Raw genomic sequence first — 19,129 nt, 5'->3', positions numbered from 1 at the left:
CTCATTGAGATCTTTACAGTTCAATCTCATTTGATCTCTCATCTTATAACACTTTTCATCCTCGGAACCAATCTAGTACAACAGAATTCTTACAGTCAAGCATGCTTAGAACTTTGCCAGTGCCAGAGTATCAGAATTTCCACACCGCTGGATGTTACTCCTATTATTACCAAATGCATTTTTATTTCACTACTTTTCATGCTACATGCTAATATAATAAATTTTCCAGCAAACCTGGTGAATTTAAAAGGCACGGGAAATGTATGTACAAGTACTCAGACCCCTGCTGTATCTCTGGCTGTACACCTAGCTAGCACTTTAGGCCTCTAGTCACACTCCAAATGAGCAGGATGACAAACCATTAGAATTTCCGAACAATTAAATGATGGATTACTGTAGCTTTACTATACATCTCATTGCCTCTACAGTACATGCAGTCTAGTTCAGATACTAAAACTGCTGGGAATATTCTATGTGCACTTGCCTACATTTATACTCCAACTACTTCACAATAACAGGCAACAAACCATTTGCCTTCCTAATAATTTGCTATTAATTCGCATTTACAGTACCTGGTTTCCAAAAGTACCAGACCAAGATCCTTCTGTATAACAATTATAGATTCTCAGCATTTACAATTTAGTCTTTCACTTCTTCCACAAAATGAGTAATATCAGATTCTCATCCTTCCAACCTATTCAAACTCTGCTTCTTCCTTGTTGCCCACTTCCCCAAGAATATTCCAAATTTAACTCAGAATGGAAGGCATTGAGGAGAGATTTAATTGAGAATAATGGTTGATAAATACAAGGGAAGGGCCCATGTCCTTTAGCATTGAGATCAATAACTCTAGGATATAGATTTAAAGTAATTTAAAGACAAGTATTTCTTTTATATAAAGGAAGTATTTATATCTAGAAACACTGGGAGCCTGAAAATCCATTAATTGATAGAGACAGAAACATTCAGCAGATTTTAAAATAATTGGAGGCACCCTTTAAGTGCCAAAAGCCAAAATTTGCTGCCAATAACTATGGCGTGGCCAGTAGTGATATCAGGAATCACCTGCTTCTTGCAAGCCAAAGATGTCTATGAGATGAAAACAAAAAAGTCTACATGCAAGCATAAGCATTGGTTGTAATTAAGTACATAAGACTTACCATCATAAAAACAGACTTCAGAATCAGCTTGTGGGCCATTCTCCATTAACATACATTTGCCATACTTAGTGTACAGTGTTATCTTTGGAGTTTTGGATCTCACCAACTGAACAAACTTTGATGCATACTGATATTTCTTCCAATAGATTTCTGAAACCAAGTATGGAACAGTGGAACTAATGTAAGAATGATTTTTTGTATTATGGACTTCTGTGCAATTTTTAAAACAACCAAATTTAATGTTCTCTAACTGAAGAGTACCAGTATTTTGATTTTGCTTTGAATGTAATGTTGGAAACTTGAAATAAAAACAAAATGTTGGAAATAGAATGATATAATGAAAACACAATATTTAAAATTAATGATCTTTCAACAGAGTGCAACAGCTAGCGATATACTGCTCAGGCACCGACGCCTGTTTAAAAAGTTTGCTTAAATATATTTATTTAATGGAATAGCATTAACTGAAATATTACAGTTTATCACACACTTGTTGTTGCTTAAACTATTTACTTCTAAGATTTGAGTACTCAAATAACTATAATATTTGTAAAGCATGTTGTTATACTCCAGCATTCATTTGATGCATGCCATACAACATAATGTTAAATAAAATCACAGAACATGTTTGCTCATCAACCATGACATCATAAAATAGTGTGTAAAAATTTTATTATTCAAATGATAAAAGGCAAAAGGCCACTAAGCTTGTATCTTAATAACACTGAGCATGTATACAATCTTTTCCGTTAATGACCTGAACATATACTGTACACTCAATTTTTTAAACAAATTGGGTTGCTAGAAATTAGTTAATATTCTTTCTTACTACATACAATGGAATATACAGACAGGATATTCAGGTAAAAGTTTCCAACACTATCCAAAAGGACTGAAAAAATAAGTAGATTTGAAGAATAATTTAAAATTTGTCCAATATTTAGCTTTCATTCAATGATTGAAAATTTCCATCCATATACAGATTTCAAAATGGATTCAAATCAACCAGTCCAAATATTAGAGGAAAATGATTTGTTGGAGCATATGAAATTCTTTAAAAACTTAAGCAACACACAAAATGCAGGAGGAACTCAGTAAGTCAAGCAGCATCAATGAATGGAACTGAACAGTTGATGCTTTGGGCTGAAACCCTTCATCAAGACTGGAAAGGAAGACAGCAAAAACCAGAACAAAAAAGTAGGGGGAGGGGAAAGAGCATAAGCTGACAGTTGAGTTCAGGTGAGATGGGGAAGGCAGGTGAGAAGGGGAAGGATGGATGAAAGGGAATGATGTGAAAATCTAGGACAGGAGTTTCCAACCTTTTTTTATGCATGGACCCCCTACCATTAACCAAGGGGTTGGGAACCCCTGAGCCAGGAAGTGATAGATGGGCTGTAGAGAAAGGAATCTGATAGGAGAGACAGTATACCATCGTATATATATTCTTATTCTTTATCTTATTGAGATTTATGTGATTATTAGACTGTAATTTATATTGGTTTCCTTCAGTTTTTCAGTGTTTTCTTTCTTGCAGCAAATTGGCGGGTGGGTGATCCGTTAATTTTTTGTGTGTAAGAAGGGGTTGGGGGGGGATTGATGCTACTGTTGCTGTTTTTTTTTGAGCAAGGGGGTCAGGGATTGTTATTGTTGTTTTATTTCTGCAGGGCGGGGGTGGAGGAATTTTGGGGTCTGTGAGTGTTCCTTTTCTGTGCTAGGGGAAGGGGGTGGCATTAATGTTTCATCTTTCATCAACTCGTATGGCCCTTCTATATTTCATGGCTATTTGGAGAAGACAAATATCCAAGTTGTATTGTACATGCATACTTTGACAATAAACTGACCCTTGAACCTTTGATGAGTGCAGGTTAGTAATGATTGCATCTCTAGGTATGGGAATCACTAGCAAGGCTGTGCATCTTGGCTATCTCAGTGTGCCCTTAAGGATTTTATAGTGAGCTGTCTTCCTAAATTGCTGTTCTACATTTGATTAATGCATTTTAATTATATGAAGTCTTGCTATGTTACTGAGCAGCATACTTTTGCCAGACTAAAACTGCACATCATAGTTGGTCACTAGACTTTTTATCTGAAATAGAATTAATAAAAAGATAATCTAATTGTTTTTGGTACCAATATGGATCCTAACCTTTTAAATTAAAGTTTGTTTGATTAACTAAATATAAATTCTCTATTCGCAGTGGTGCAATTTGCTCCCATATTGAAGGCACTGGTTAAGAACACAACCACTATACCATAAATCCCACTGTCATGCTCTAACCAGTTCTTTAACTATTACCACTCATCCCGGCAGCCTTCTCTAATTCCCACTTCTTCATCAAGTTACGTAAGTAATAATGGATACCTGGTAAGTCATCAAAACTGTAAACAAATACTTCCTCTGGTGGAGATGGTGGTCTGTTGTCTATTGGGAAACCTCTTCCCTCATTAGGATGGTAAATATGGATCTGCATAGATTAATTGTTAAAAATGTTATATATAAAACCTTACTTCAAAATCTTTTTCAAAATTTTTCAAAGATAGGATACATAAGAGATTGTGACAGGATTAGATTTAGAGAAACCACATTCACTACTTCTGCTGGCAGTTTGTTCCACACTCTCACCACCCTGAGTGAAGTTGTTGCCCCTCCTGTTCCCCTTAAACATTTCACCTTTCACTCTTAACCCTTAACCTCTAGTTCTCTTCTCACCCACCCTTAGTGGATAAAGCCTGCTTACATTTACCCAAGCCTGCTTAGTTCTCTTAATTTTTTTATACCTCCATCAAATCTCCTCTCAGTCTTCTACCCCTTAGTGAATAAAGTCCAACCCTATTCAACCTTTCCCTATAATTCAGGTCAAGTGCTGGCAACATCTTTGTAAATTTTCTCCACATTATTTTAATCTTATTAACATCTTATACAACTTCAACATTACATCCCAACTCCTGTACTCAATACTTCCATTTATGAAGACCAATGTGCCAAAAGCTTTCTTAATGACCCTGTGTCGCTGCTTTCAAGGAATTATGTATCTGTATTACCAGATCCCTGTGTCCTACTGCACTCATCAGTGCCCTCCTGCTCACTATGCAATTCCTACTCTCTTTTGTCCTCCAAAAGTACAACACCTTACACTTGACTGTATTAAACTCCATCTTCCATTCTTCAGCCATTTTTCCAACTGGTCCAGATTCCACTGCAAGCTTTGATAACCTTTGTTTTCCATCACACCCCCAATTTTGGTGTCATCCACATATTTGCTGATCCAGTTTACATTATCATCCCAATCATTGATACAGATGACAAACAACAACAGATCCAAGACAGATCCCCATGGCACACTACTAGTCACATGCCTCCAGTCAGACAGACAACCATCTACTATCATCCTCTCGCTTCTCCCACGAAGATAATGTCTAATCCAATTTACTACCTTATCTTGAATGCTGAGTGACAACTTTTTGACCAACCTCCCATGTGGGATCTTGTCAAAGGCTTTGCTAAAGGCCATGTAGACATCATCCATTGCCTTACCTTCATCAGCTCTCTTGGTAACTTCCTCGAAAAACTCTAAGATTGGTTAAGCATGACTTACATGCACAGAACTATGTTGATTATCCCTAATCAGTCACTGTCTGTCCAAATACTTGTATATCCGGTCATTTATTAATAAGTTACCCACTACTGATGTCAGGCTCACTGGCATATAATTTCCTGGCCTATGCTTCATGCCTTTCTTAAACAACACAAGAACATTAGCTATCCTCCAATCCTCTGGCACCTCACCCGTGGCTAAGGACATTTTAGATATCTCTGGTACTGCCTGTGTAATTTCTGTACTAGCCTCCCACAGGATCTGAGGTGACACTTTGTCAGGCCCTGGGAAGTTATCCACTCTAATTTGCTTCAAGACAGCAAACCTCTGTAATCTGTATATGGTCCATGACCTCACTGTTGCTTTATCTGTAGATTGTGTCCATTCCCTGAGTAAATACAGATGCCTTCTTTTAGACCTCCTGATTTCATTCTTTTAAGTGTACTCTTGCATTTCTTATACTCCTCAAGTACCTCATTTGCTCCTTCCTATCTATACTTGCTATGCACCTCCTCCTTTTGCTTAACCAGGGCCTCAATATCTCTCGAAAAGTAAGGTTCCCTAAACCTGTTATCCTTGCCTTTTATTCTGACAGCAATACACAAAGTTTGTACTCTCAAAATCTCACTTTTGAAGGCCTCCCACTTACCAAGTACAGCTTTGCCAGAAAACTGCCCAAATGCACACTTGCCAGATTGTTTTCTGATACCATCAAGTTGGCCTTTCTGCAATTTAGAATTTCAACCTGAGGACCAGACAATCCTTTTCTCCATAATTATCTTGAAACTAATGGCATTGTGATAAATAGATAAAAGTGCTCCCTTACACAAACTTCTGTCGCTTGTCCTGTCTCATAGAGTGTTGCAGACTCTAGTTCAAATTTTTATGTACTGATTAAGGAAACTTTCCTGAATGCATTTAACAAACTCTTTCTCAACCAGCCCTTTTACAGTATAAGAGTCCCAGTAAATATATGGAAAGTTAAAATCACCTATGATCACATCTTTGTATTTCTTGCAACAGTCTGCAATCTCTCCGCAAATTTGTTCTTCTAAATCCCTCAGGACTGTTGGGTGGTCTGTAATATAGCCCTAGAGCCCTATTAATGTGATCATGCCTTTCTTATTTCTCAGTTCCACCCATAAGGCCTCAGTAGATAAGTTCTCCAGGTTGTCCTGAGTGAGCACAGCCATGATATTTTCCCTGACTACTAACACCACCCCTCCTCATTTAATCCCTCCCGCTTTGTCATGTTTAAAACAATGGAACCCTGGAATATTGAGCTGCCAGGCTTACCCCTTCTGCAGTCAAGTCTCACTGATTGCTACAATGTCATATTTCTAGGAGCTGTTCTCATACACCTTTCCTATAATACTCCTTCCATTGAAATATACACAATTCAGAACATTAGCCCACCATGCTCAATCTTTTAATTCCTGACTTTGTATATAGGCTTAACATCTTACTCCCCAGCCACTATCTACTCTGGTGTTCTGGTTTCCAACCCTGCTGCAAAGGCAACTCTAGTTTAAACCGCGCACCCCCCCCCCCCCACACAGCACCTGAAAACCGTCCCGTGAGATGTTAAACAACCTCCCCCATGCCCCCCCCACAACCGTAGTTCAGGTGCAACAGGTCCCACCTTCCCTGGAAGAAAGCCCAATGATAAAAAGATTTGAAGCCCTCCCTCCTGCACTATCTCCTTAACTATGAGTTAAACTGCATAACTTTCCTGTTTCTGGCCTCCCTAGCACGTGGCACAGGTAGCAATCCCGAGATTACAACCCTGGAGGTCCAGTCCTTTAACTTACAACCTAATTCCCTGAACTCACTTTGCAGACTTCTTCACCCTTCTTATTCATGATCCCTGGCCACTCACTCTTCCGCTTAAGAATGTTGTGGATTCAATTCAAGATGTCCCTGACCTTGACACCTAGGAGGCAACATACCATCCGGGAATCTTGTTGTTTTCCACCGAATCTCCTGTCTGTTCCCCTGACCAATGAAACCCTGTCACTGCAGCTCACCTCATCTCACTCCTTCTCCTCTGAGCCAGAGCCAAACTCTGCTTATGACAGACAACCTGACTGCTGTGGCTTTCATCTGCTAGGTCATCCCCCCCAACAGTATCCAAAGCAGTATACTTGTTGTTGAGGGGAATGGCCAAAGGGGTACTGTGCACTGGCTGCCTATCCCCTTTCCCTCTCCTGACAGCGTCTTATACCTTGGGTGTAACTATCTCCCTGTATGTCCTGCTGATCAAACCCTCAGCCTCCTAAATGATCCAGAATTCATCCAGCTCCACTCCCGTTCCTTAATAAGATCTGAAAGACTCTTTAAGGCAGGAGCAGTGGACCTTTTTGAGAGCATGTACCCAAATTGGCAATGATCTAAAAGTTTCACGCCATGTGCCATGGTAATTTTGAGCAAAGGTTATTGTTGATTAATGAATTCTTAACAATAATTATGGATTTTTAAAGAAAAAAAGATGCTTATTTACCTCTATTCATTGCACAAAAATTATTAATAATAATCTTTTAAAAAGACAATTGAAAATTTTTTATGGAGGTGCTAAACTATTTGCAGTGTTTATCATCACTGAATATCCAGTGTTCAGTCACAAATAACAGAAGGAAAAGTACAAGCAGAACAAAGCCTATGTCAACTGGCCCAACTGTTTACTATCTAAACATTGACACGTACTACTACAAGGATTTCAAAGCGTATCATCCAACGTCACATGATCTTGGAATCTTCTAGTTTGCGCCAAGCACGTTTTCTGTGAAAACATCTCACTGCTCTTGAATTGTAGAAAATAGTTTGCTGCTGCATTTGGCAGTAGAGATAATCATTATGTATTTTTTAAAATTATGGGTAGGGGTTAAAGAATTGAAGAGTGGCGCTTCATGCCACATGCCAACAAAATTTTTTCAAGTGCCATCTTGAGCATGTGCGCCAATGGTTCATCACTCCTGCCTTAAGAATACGCACCCTTGATTTACAAGTCCACCTTCTGCTACAAAAAAAAAGTGTGGCACTCTCTGTTCTGAGAAGTACACTAAACTAAATTAACTATAATGAACATCAGTCAGCCTTTTTGATTTTTGGAATTTAACTTGTGCAAATATTATTCACAAACGTGTCCATTTTGTAAATCGAAGATTACTTATAAAAGATTTACAATTTCCACCACTCACTGACTCCTAGATTAGTACAGCTTGAATATAGTTATGCAAGTTCATTAAAACTTAAAGAATCAAAATAATACAATTTGAAGAAAATTATCAAAATAAGCCATTGTTTTTGATTGTGTTAAGTTTTCCCTCTTTCCCCAATTGATATCATCGTTTCTAATAAATGGCATAAAGTAGTAAGTCACTAAAGCAAACGCTCAAGAATTTTAACCTACCATGTTTCCATCGCAGGATATTCGAAGTACTTCCCTTACACGTTCTTGAGCACCACTCCCTTTCAAAAGCTCCATGCACACTTCCTCAGAGTCAAGAATACTGACCTAAACAACATATCAATAGTCATAGATGTACAACAAAACAAATTATATAAAATATGCAATAGAAAGTTCTTTGCCTCAGCTAATTGGTGCTTACGCTCACACTAAACACAAGTTTCTTCCATTTTTTTTTTGCCTCATCCCAGCCTTTTAGTAATTATTCAATTCTTTTCTTCCTTATTCATACTAATTTCCTTTTCAAAGCAAACTATTCGCCTCAAGCATTTTTTTTTTGTAAGTAACAACTTCCATTTATGAAGCATCCGCAAAGCATAAACAGCTCTCCTTAATTCTATATTTATTAAGACAATATTATGGATTGTTAATAATATATCTGCAAAAGAAGCCTTTCTCTCCTTATCCATCTTGTGTAAGACACTAAAAACTCTAAAGATCTCCAAGTCCTCTCTTCTAGTTTAAAAAAAAAAGAGCCCTAGCTTGTCATTCTTTCTTGATAATGAGTTCTGGTATCAAACTTGTACTTTCTTTCTTGCACTTACTTCACTGCTTTTACGTTCTTTCTGAAGTAGGCCAATAGGGCACAAAAACATGGCTTCAAATCAGCAAAAAGTCACAACTGAATTCTTACACTAATAGAAATAAAATTCAATTTTCAGGAAAGTACTCATTATGATTCACCATGGGTGCATTTCAGTGTTTGCCAGCACCTTGACCTAAGCACTTTCTAACACAGTTGAGATTGTTGAACCGGCTGTTTGATGTTGGCCACTTAACCAAACAGAACTGATGTGCACAATAATCTGTTGCTTTCAACAGTTCTTGGTGGATTAGGGAATCCAGTGGATTCTGGATAATTGGAACACATCAGGACCAGTATATTTTGGTCCACCTCACTGTATAGCATTCAAATTTCCTACTGAGGATGGCATTGTATATTACATGTGCTTTTGCCTTCATATTTCTGCTGACAACCAAAACAGCAAGAAATTGCTTCGTAATTTGTATTAGCTATCTTTGTTCAATTATGGTGGCTACATTGGTTTTGAATACTGATCCCAAGACAAATTTGACTCCCACTGAGTTAGCTGGGAAATTTAAAAAGAAGTAACCATGCCTGGAATAAAGATCATATTCAGGAGTGGAACTATTGAATTATTTATTTATTTATTTATTTATTTATTTTAAATATCTGCTTTACCAAGGTCTTTTAGGGAAAAGATTTAAAAACCTTTTTCTGACTTCCAACCCATGTGGGACACCAGATTCAAAGCAGTGACTCTTAAACGCCCTGTGACTGGCTGCCATGGAGGACCACTCTAATCAAGAAGCTATAAGAATTAAGTATTGGAAAATGAACAGCTATAAATAACAAATTGCAAACCTCACCACTGCATTTTTAGTTTTTTGCCGGATTGCTTTAAGTCTGTGAGCCTTCAATGGTGACACCAACTCTCGCAATGTCTTGTTTTGAGATTCAGTAGATTGCCTTTCCTGTCTTATTAATCCATGTTGTTTCACAGCTTGAGGACAGACATACCGCACGTCTGATTGTCTGGAATCTCCTTCACATCTTTGAATATCTATCTGTTTTCTGAAGCAATCTTTGTAGTATAGTTCGTCAGTTTTCATTTTGTTGCTGGATTGTTTTCCCCACATATTTGCCGATACAACCTCATCTATAGTCTGCTTTCTTCCACCATGTAAATTTCCATTAGAGCTACTGGTGGTGCTGATATCCATTGGTTTTCTGAAATGAGCTTGGAAATAAGAAGATTCGCATTAACTCTACATGAATGATTATTGCCTATGGTGCAGATTTTCGAGTCATTGTTAGATATAGCATGGAAACAGACCTTTCAACCCACTCATACAACCTTCATCCGATTTTCACTCTCCCCACATTTTCATAAACTCCCCCAAGTAATCTATCACACCATTGGTATGTACTTCTAATGTATTGCATTAACTATATAATACTACAATAACCATCTAATACACTTATAAATATTTTTCAGAAAACAAAGTTCTACTTCAGTGAAGCAAAAATCTATATTTCTGGTCTTGGGTTTTAATGTGCACAGCCTGAAGACCTTGTATTTAATTTCAAACCAACAGTTTATTTCACAAAGCTGAGTTGCATCATTACAACTTAAAACAACAAAAAGAGGCAAGATAGCTGCAAATACTATTTATGGTGCTAAAGTAGAGGAAGTAAGCAATACAGAATGGACTGTAAAATTCCTAATCTCAGCCAAGCTGCTTCAGCCACGGTTTAAGAATAAGGGGTAGACCATTTAGAACGGAATTGAGTAAAAACTTTTTCACACAGAGGGTTGTGGATCTGTGGAATGCTCTGCCTCAGAGGGCAGTGGAGGCCAATTTTCTGGATTCTTTCAAGAAAGAGTTAGATAGAGCTCTTAAAGATAGCGGAGTCAAGGGATATGGGGAGAAGGCAGGAACAGGGTACTGATTGTGGATGATCAGCCATGATCACAGTGAATGGCGGTGCTGGCTCAAAGGGCCAAATGGCCTACTCCTGCACCTATTGTCTATTGACTGCACCTAAAAGAATAGGGTGAAACCCATTAAAATACAAATTTGTTAACATCAAGTCACTTTGCACTGAAATGCTGTCTGAAATGACAGGGTGATTATTTCTACCCTTCAAGCTCACCCTATCAACAATTCTTCCATGGACAAGGGAGAACATAGAAAAATAACTTTGAAAGATCAAAAGAAAGCAACTTACCATTATGTGGCTGGCTATTTTCAAACCAGTGCTGTATTGTGCCCGCCCGTGATATCTGCTCCAAGAATGGTCCACTGGAAGTAGGCTGGTAAGCAAAGCCTGAGCTATGAATAAAATTAGAAAAGATGTGTCTTGTCAACAACTCCAAATTAATATTTTATACTCCACTGAGTTGAGCAGCAACATCACTCAGCTACCAACAATAGGTTTAGGTAGATAAAAATCAGTGTTAAATGTCTCCCTCAAATGTCCTCCAGGCTTTCTTTGCTTCAAGTCACTGTTGATTATCAGCAACATCACTCTTCATTCTTAAGCAAATTATTACCATTAATTTTACATATTAGACAAACTATTTTCCTAGAGATCTCCGTCATTTGCAATTCCTTGTGACATACAAAAAGGCCTCTTGACCCAATGAGCTGATACTACCTAACTCAGAGTGACCCCAATTCTCTTTACACGAGGAAATCTGCAGATGCTGGAATTTCAAGCAACACACATTAAAGTTGCTGGTGAACGCAGCAGGCCAGGCAGCATCTCTAGGAACAGGTACAGTCGACATTTCGGGCCGAGATATACAGAACATACAGAAAAAACACACAGAGTGTGGAAACTCCACAAAGAAAGCACTGGAGATCAAGATCAAGTCTGGATCACATCTAGCCAATGTTTTCCATTTTGAAAACCAACATAAAAAATTCAAATTTATTTTAATTTATTCTATTTAGACTTGCATCCTGCAACATCCAGAGTTTGTCTTTTGTTACGTTGTGAAGATAAAAAAGGATGTACTTACTTTGTAGTCTGTTTGACAGGAGACATGGCAAGCTTGTTGTGGGTGGCGATGTTATCTGAAACCTCTCTATTAAATTGTGGAATATTTATATAATTATCTCCATAAAAGTTTTCATGATTATGCATTTCATGTCTGGTTGACTTTAACAGTGCATCAACAGACTGACAGCGCTCCATGCTGCTGCTAGACTTTTCAGGATTCTGATTTTGGAAGTTTTCAGATCTGTCAGTAGAGTGCGCCCTTCGAAGCCATCGGGAATGGGGTCGTTCTTCATCTCCATGTTGTATAGTTCTTCCTCGACCAGCTCTACTAATTTCAGTATTTTGTGCTCTTTCCTCATGATATTCTATGCTAAATCCTAGGGATGAAGTATCATTGATAATACTATTGTGTGAAGTAATGATTGACATTTTATTTGGAAGAAACTGTCCTATGACTTGTTTCGTCTTCTGCTGTAAGCGTCCTGTGGCACTAGCACCGGAAGATCCTGCTCCTGTGGTAAATGCAGTTGAAATTGTGGCATGTCCACTATCCATTGAGTCCTCTGCAGATATTGGATCTTTACTTTTGGATGAAGGGCACTTCATCATGAATGGATGGTCCAATATACTAGAAAGAATGATGCGATCTGCTGGATTTTTTCGAAGCAGCTGATAGATCAAATCTTGAGCCTCGCTTGAAACAAATGTCGGCATTTCATAATCTGCCAGCATCACTTTATTCAGTGTATTTTTAACAGTGTCAGTGTCAAATGGCGGCTTTCCCACCAGAAAAGTATAAAACATGCACCCAAGAGACCACACATCAGATTCAAGACCATGAGCACTGTGAGTTGCGATCTCCGGTGCAATGTAATTGGGGGTTCCACACATGGTGAAATGCTTTTCAGTGGGCATTTTCAGCTGTGTGGCTAATCCAAAATCTGCTATCTTTATGTTCATGTCACTTGTAAGTAGAAGATTAGAAAGAGTGAGGTCCCGATGCAATATACCATGTGAGTGAAGATACAGCATTCCAGTAACAATATGATGCATGAAGTGTCGAGCTGTGTATTTAAAAAAAAGAAAAGCAGAATGAATGTCAATTTTAAAAAGAATATATTAAAACTATTCCCCTTTTTTGCCATACTCCCTCCATTATTAACTCAAAATAATTATGTCACTCACAAACAAGAGAAAAATCTGCAGATACATGTAAATCCAAGCAACACACACAAAATGCTGGAGGAACTCAACAGGCCAGGCAGCATCGATGGAAAAGAGTATAGTCAACATTTTGGGCTGAGATCCTTCATCAAGACTGGAGAAAAAAAGATGAGGAGTCAGAGTAAAAAGATGGGGGGAGAGGAGGAAAAAAACACAAGGTGATAGGAAAAACCAGGAAGTTGTGGGGGGGGGGAGAGGAGGAAGAGGGCAAGTAAAGAGCTGGGAAGTTGATTGGTGAAAGAGATACAGGGCTGGAAAGTAGAGAAGGAAGAATCTGAGAGGACAGGACAGAAGGCCATGGAAGAAAGAAAAGGGGGAGGAGCATCAGAGGGAGGTGATGGGCAGGTAAGGAGATAAGGTGATAGAAGGAAATGAGAATGGGTAAGGGGGGGTGGGGGGTAGCATTACCAGAAGTTTGAGAAATTGATGTTCACACTCTCAGGTTGGAGGCTACTCAAATGGAATATTAGGTGTTGCTCCTCCAACCTGAGTGTGGCCTCATCGCGACAGTAGAGGAGGCCATGGACTGACATGTCAGAATAGAAATGAGAAGTGGAATTAAAATGGGTGGCCACTGGGAGATCCCACTTTTTCCTGGAGAAAGAGCATAGGTGCTCGATGAAGCAGTCTCCCAATTTACATCGATTCTCACCGACATACAGGAGGCCACACCAGGAGCATTGGATATAGCAGATGACCCCAAAGACTCAGTTGAATTGTCGCCTCACCTGGAAGGACTGTTTGGGGCCCTGAATGGTAGTGAGGGGGGATGTGTAGGGGCAGGTGTAGCACTTGTTCCACTTGCAAGGATAAGTGCCAGGATGGAGATCAAAGGGGAGGGACGAATGGACAAGGGAGTCACACAGGGAGCAATCCTTGCGGAAAGCAGAAACTAGGGTAGGGGGACGGGTGGGTGGGGAGTGGAGGGAAATATGTGTTTGGTCATGGAATCCTATTGGAGAGGGTGGAATTTATGGAGAATTATGTTCTGGACATGTACACATGGGGTGGGGTGGTAGGTTGAGGGCAGCATTGATGGTGGAGGAAGGGAAGCCCCTTTTTTTGAAGGAGGAGGACACCTCAGTTCTGGAATGAAAAGCCTCATCCTAAGAGCAGATGCAGCAGAGACAAAGGAACTGAGAAAGGGGATGGCATTTTTACAAGTGACAGGGTGGGAAGAGGTATAGTCCAGGCAGCTGTGAGAGTCCTTGGGTTTATACTAGACATCAGTAGATAAGCTGATATATATTAGAACAACAAACAACAACAAATTTCAGCCTACTCAAATGGCAGTTCTACTCATAATCCCACCTCTTTATGTTAGCAATTTTTTTGCTCTTATTTATCCATTTTCTTTTGAATCTTTAGTATATATCCTAATCAGCCAATGTATTTCATATTCTATAGACACACATAAAACAATCCTAATGTAACCTCTGATTTATTTCCTAACCATTTTATTTAAGTGAGCTCTTATTACTAACAGGTTTCGGCAGATAAAACACAGTGTTTAATGTTCCCCTCAAATGTCTTCCCAGCAGAGTTTTGGTCATTTATCCCTGGAGATTTCAGCCCATCCAATTCAAACAAAACAATATAAGAGACATGTAAAGTCCTAGTGAGATAATGCTGAGCACCATCTGTACACCTATGCAATGTTTTTCATACCTTCATTTGGTAGAGAAAGAGGCTATTCAGCCTATCAAGTCCATGTGGACTCTCAGCACAATCTCATTCCCTATATATTTCTCTCACATGTCCATCAATTCCACTCTGATTGTCCTATCACCACTATGGTAGGCAACTAACTTAACAGTGAGAACATTTTCAAGATAAGAGAGGAAACCAGAGCACTGGGGAAAGCCCTAATAGTTTATGATGGTAGATCAGTAGTTTTATGAATGAAGCCTGAATATAGCGAAGTAGAGATCAATTTGAATCTAGCAAAAAAAAACACATGGTCCTCAATATCATATTTATTAATGGAAAGTCCATAATAAATATTTTCAAATGGTAGTACCTTCATCTTCTGAGAAACTAGCTTTCCTGTTCTTTAAATATCTGCTCATCTCTCCATTGTGACACATCTCCAGTACCAAATAGACATAATTGTTGTCTTCAAAATAGTTGTAAAGCTGAAAGTAAACAAAGATCATCCGTAAGTATTCGCATAGAATAGATGCAAAAGAACAGTGCTCATAAAACTGTAATTACCTCCAATATAGACGGATGCTTCAACTGACAATGTATCTCCACTTCGTTGCGGACTCTCTGTACCATTCCCACTTTGTGCATGGCCTTTTTGTCAATCTGGGAACACAATTCATTGAATCCATATCATTTCAACAATGAGCAATTAGATGAATTAAATACGAGAAAACCTGCAGATGCTGGAAATCCAAGCAATGCACACAAAAATGCTGGAGGAACTCAGCAGGTCAGGCAGCATCTATGAAAAAGAGTAAACAGTTGATGTTTTGGGCTGAGACCCTTGATTCCTAAGTCCTGATGAAGGGTCGTAGCTCAAAACATTAACTGCTTACTCTTTTCCATAGATGCTGCCTGGCCTGCTGAGTTCCCCCAGCATTTTGTGTGTTAATTAGATGAATTAAATTATTTTCTATTTCAAAATTTTTACTAGATTTTGTGGGAAAATATTACACAAGTGCAAAATTATTTGAAATTATCCGCTTGGGAACGTGAAGATTCTTTCCATCATAAATAGTTTTAAGTTACTAGCAGTAAAACTTATTTTCATTAAAGTAAGAAATGGGAACAAGTTTCACAGCTGATATTCAGTAATTTAATTTTCCAATACCAATGATGGCCAAAATGAGTAAACCAGTTTCTCACAAAGATGTCTCATGAAACAATAGTTACCCATTAGACAATAATATCAAGTGCTTGATTTTTATTCTATTTTACCTGTTCTATTTTACCTCTGACATGAGGATGTTAGAATCTTGGGCAGGATACGCTCCTAAAAGTGGTGAGTCATCACTAAACCTGCAGTGATTAAAATTTATTCTGTCCTTTGGATTTTAAACAAGTACATTGCTGAGCTGAATTTTACTGTTTATTTGGAAAGAGTATTCCCAAAAGATGCACTCAGCAATTTAAAAAACGCCAATGACCAACTTGAATAGGAACTTTAATTACAAGTTGGTTAAAATTGTCCAAGAATTCCAAAAGATTTATGGGATTTATTTGGATATTTTTAGTTACTTTTCTGGACATGGAGAAATGAATCAGCCACAATGAACAATTATGTTTAGCCTGTTTCAAGTCAAACATTCAAGACAAACTCAACTCAGACCTTTTTTTTAAACCATTAGAGCAAACCGTATTATTGCTGTTATGTTGACAAGACATTTAAAAATAATTCTAACAAGCTGGACTAAAGTAAGTATTGCATTCAAGATTCCCATAGGCAGAGAAAGATAAAATAATATTGTTTAAAAGTACATACCGCTTGGGGTAAACTTACCATTTTTATCGCCACCTCCAGACCAGTACTTACAGATTTTGCTCGGTAAACACAGGCGAACGACCCCTTCCCAAGGAGTGTTAAAACCTTGAAGTCCTGAAGAAAAATTGTTCAGTCACCGATTCAATAATACTCTTGATCGATTGCATCACAATAATGCAATAATAACTATTACGCAATGTGCAAATGACTGGCTTGTTCGGTATAAATGCTTCATACAGCTTACCTCAATAGCATTTTCACCATCTACTGACATCATACTCTTGCACGTTAAGATACAATTCAACACCCGAACAAGCATTTTAGAACTACCAACGGGAACTTGACTAGTCTTTCTTTGACTGCGCACGAACTAGTTAAGTAGCGAGAGGACTCAAAGGTAAAGGACCGAGTCAGTAAAACATAAGCCCGGTTTTATTCCCGCGTTAACACAACGGCTTCTCATTGCCAAGCAACAGACCTTAAGTATTATTTACGTGTTCTTCAAAGCCTCGCCAAGCGAAATATCAAATCATTAGAAAGTATGTTTAAACACAAATACATTACATACTGGGACAATCCATCGAAAATTTGAATAGCCTTCATTTCTACAATAAATTTATCAAACAATTTGTCAGCAAATAATTTCTAGTTAAGGGCGTCGGGTATTGAAGTCTACTACTCCACAACGGGCACCCTCTTCACCATCGGGGGCATTTTCAAGAGACTGTACCTCAAAAAAAGACGGCATCAATCACTAAGGCACTCGCCATCCGGAACATGCCCTCTTTGCATTACTAGCATCACAGGGAGATACTGTACCGGAGCCTGAAGACCACACTCAGTGATTTAGAAACAGCTCCCTCCCCTCCGCCACCAGACTTCTGAACGGTCCATGAACTTTTTTTTTCCTTTTTTCTGGCACTAGTTATTTTGGAATTTATAGTAATTATTATATGTCTTACACTGTTAGCTGCGCAAAACAACAAATTTCACGCCATTCAAGACAGTGATAATAAACCTGATTTTGATGGTATTAATTTAACCCTCATACGATTTAGAACTAGAGAATGTGGGAAGTATTAGTTAAAAAAATCACCTCCCCCCAATGTCTCTAAAATTACTTTCTACCCTTACATATTTTATAAAATCTGCCTCGTCATTCCTCTCCCATTAAATCACCCTTCCTACTTTAAATCTAACCTCTTCAATGTTTCATGATCCTTAAAAAATAGATTTATATAAAGAGCATGCACACTAACAAATAGCATAAGAGAAAACAACAAGATGATCAATTTAGATATTAGGGCAAGCAAAGAACTGAGAGAAAACAGTAAGATAAATTGCAACAATAATAATAAAAATAAATACATAAGATCAACACACACAAAAAAATGCTGGAGAACACAGCAGGACAGGCAGCATTATTTGTGTGTGTTGCTTGAATTTCCAGCGTCTGCAGATTGCCTCGTGTCTATATTTTTAAGTACATAAGATAGCTGATATATATACACAGCTTGATTTTATATCCATAAAGTGAAGCTAGGCACTGGTGTGTCTGTACATAAGGTGACCCTGAGAGGAAATGATCAAGTAGTGGAGGTGTTGATCAGCCTTACTGCTTGGGGAAAGTAACTGTTTTTGAGTCTGGTGGTCCTGACACGGATGCTATGTAGCTCTTCCCTGATGGGAGTGATGCAATTAGGGAATGACAAATTATAGCAGCCAAAATGGAAAAAGCAAGCAAAAATATCAAAATATACAAATATAAGCCAAGATGACATCTGCATTGAATAGACTATCCAACACCTGCATGGCCATGGATTGCATTTTCAAAATTATGAGGCCAATATACATTGTTGTCTTTGAAGCCAGAGAAGGACTCTTGAGATTGATGTAGTTTTCAGCTAATCTTAATCAACACCAAGGAGCCTAAAGCCATTATTACAATTAAAACAGGGGTGGATTATTTTGATTTGAGACAAGGAGAAATGTCCTAGTGAATTTCAGAATGCTCTACCCAAGACGACTGTGGAGGTTCAATCACCAACTGCACTAAGAACAGTGATCAGTAAGTTTCTGATTGAGAGACATCAGATAGGTAGGAAAATATGTTGAGATGCAAGATCAATATTGATTTTGTCTAAAGGGGGAGCAGGCTCCTACTGTGTTCTCATACTAGATTTGTTGCTACCCTATAAACTTATTGGTGTCTCACTGTGAATTAGTTCTTCCACATTTTGCAAGACAAAAATTCAGTTGCATAATATGAATGGCAGATCATGCACCTCTCAAGTACTGAATCTCACCAAGTACACCAAGGGTGGATTTAAGAAATGACAATTCATTGTTAGATCCCTGCTACATTCAATGACCAATCAGCACATATGATACCATCAATCACTGAATGCTGTTTTGGAAGAAAATTAAAGGAAGGATCCAAGCAAGTGTCAAAAAGCACCAGCTTTGATGATCATAATAGAAAATGCATTCACTGACACCCTCAATGGACCTTTTCCCACAAGAAAACCACTCTAGTGTCATCCTCAACAACTTGTTGATTAGCCAACATGAACAGCTATCTATGCCAAGCTGGCTGATTTCAACTTAAATTAAATCAGCTGTTTCAATCAAAAGTGACCTCAACTCATTTTGTCGTACAATGGTTACTTCAAGAGTGACTCT

General features: G+C 38.3%; 1 protein-coding gene across 1 annotated transcript in view; it reads right to left on the bottom strand.

The window, feature by feature from the left end:
• plk4 (polo-like kinase 4 (Drosophila)) overlaps positions 1 to 19,129 on the bottom strand; it is a 40,903-nt gene that overhangs the window by 16,904 nt on the left and 4,870 nt on the right. Inside the window, exons 2-10 of the mRNA XM_063046559.1 lie at positions 16,466 to 16,561; positions 15,193 to 15,288; positions 14,999 to 15,113; positions 11,774 to 12,818; positions 10,978 to 11,081; positions 9,615 to 9,985; positions 8,166 to 8,270; positions 3,523 to 3,625; positions 1,161 to 1,310 (exon numbers count right to left, since the gene is read on the bottom strand). Of these exons, the coding sequence (XP_062902629.1) occupies positions 1,161 to 1,310; positions 3,523 to 3,625; positions 8,166 to 8,270; positions 9,615 to 9,985; positions 10,978 to 11,081; positions 11,774 to 12,818; positions 14,999 to 15,113; positions 15,193 to 15,288; positions 16,466 to 16,561 (2,185 nt within the window). The remainder of the gene's footprint in view (positions 1 to 1,160; positions 1,311 to 3,522; positions 3,626 to 8,165; positions 8,271 to 9,614; positions 9,986 to 10,977; positions 11,082 to 11,773; positions 12,819 to 14,998; positions 15,114 to 15,192; positions 15,289 to 16,465; positions 16,562 to 19,129) is intronic.

The sequence above is a fragment of the Mobula hypostoma genome, chromosome 4 (genome assembly GCF_963921235.1).
Source record: "Mobula hypostoma chromosome 4, sMobHyp1.1, whole genome shotgun sequence".
NCBI lineage: Eukaryota > Metazoa > Chordata > Chondrichthyes > Myliobatiformes > Myliobatidae > Mobula > Mobula hypostoma.
This window is presented reverse-complemented; position numbering and strand designations above follow the sequence as displayed.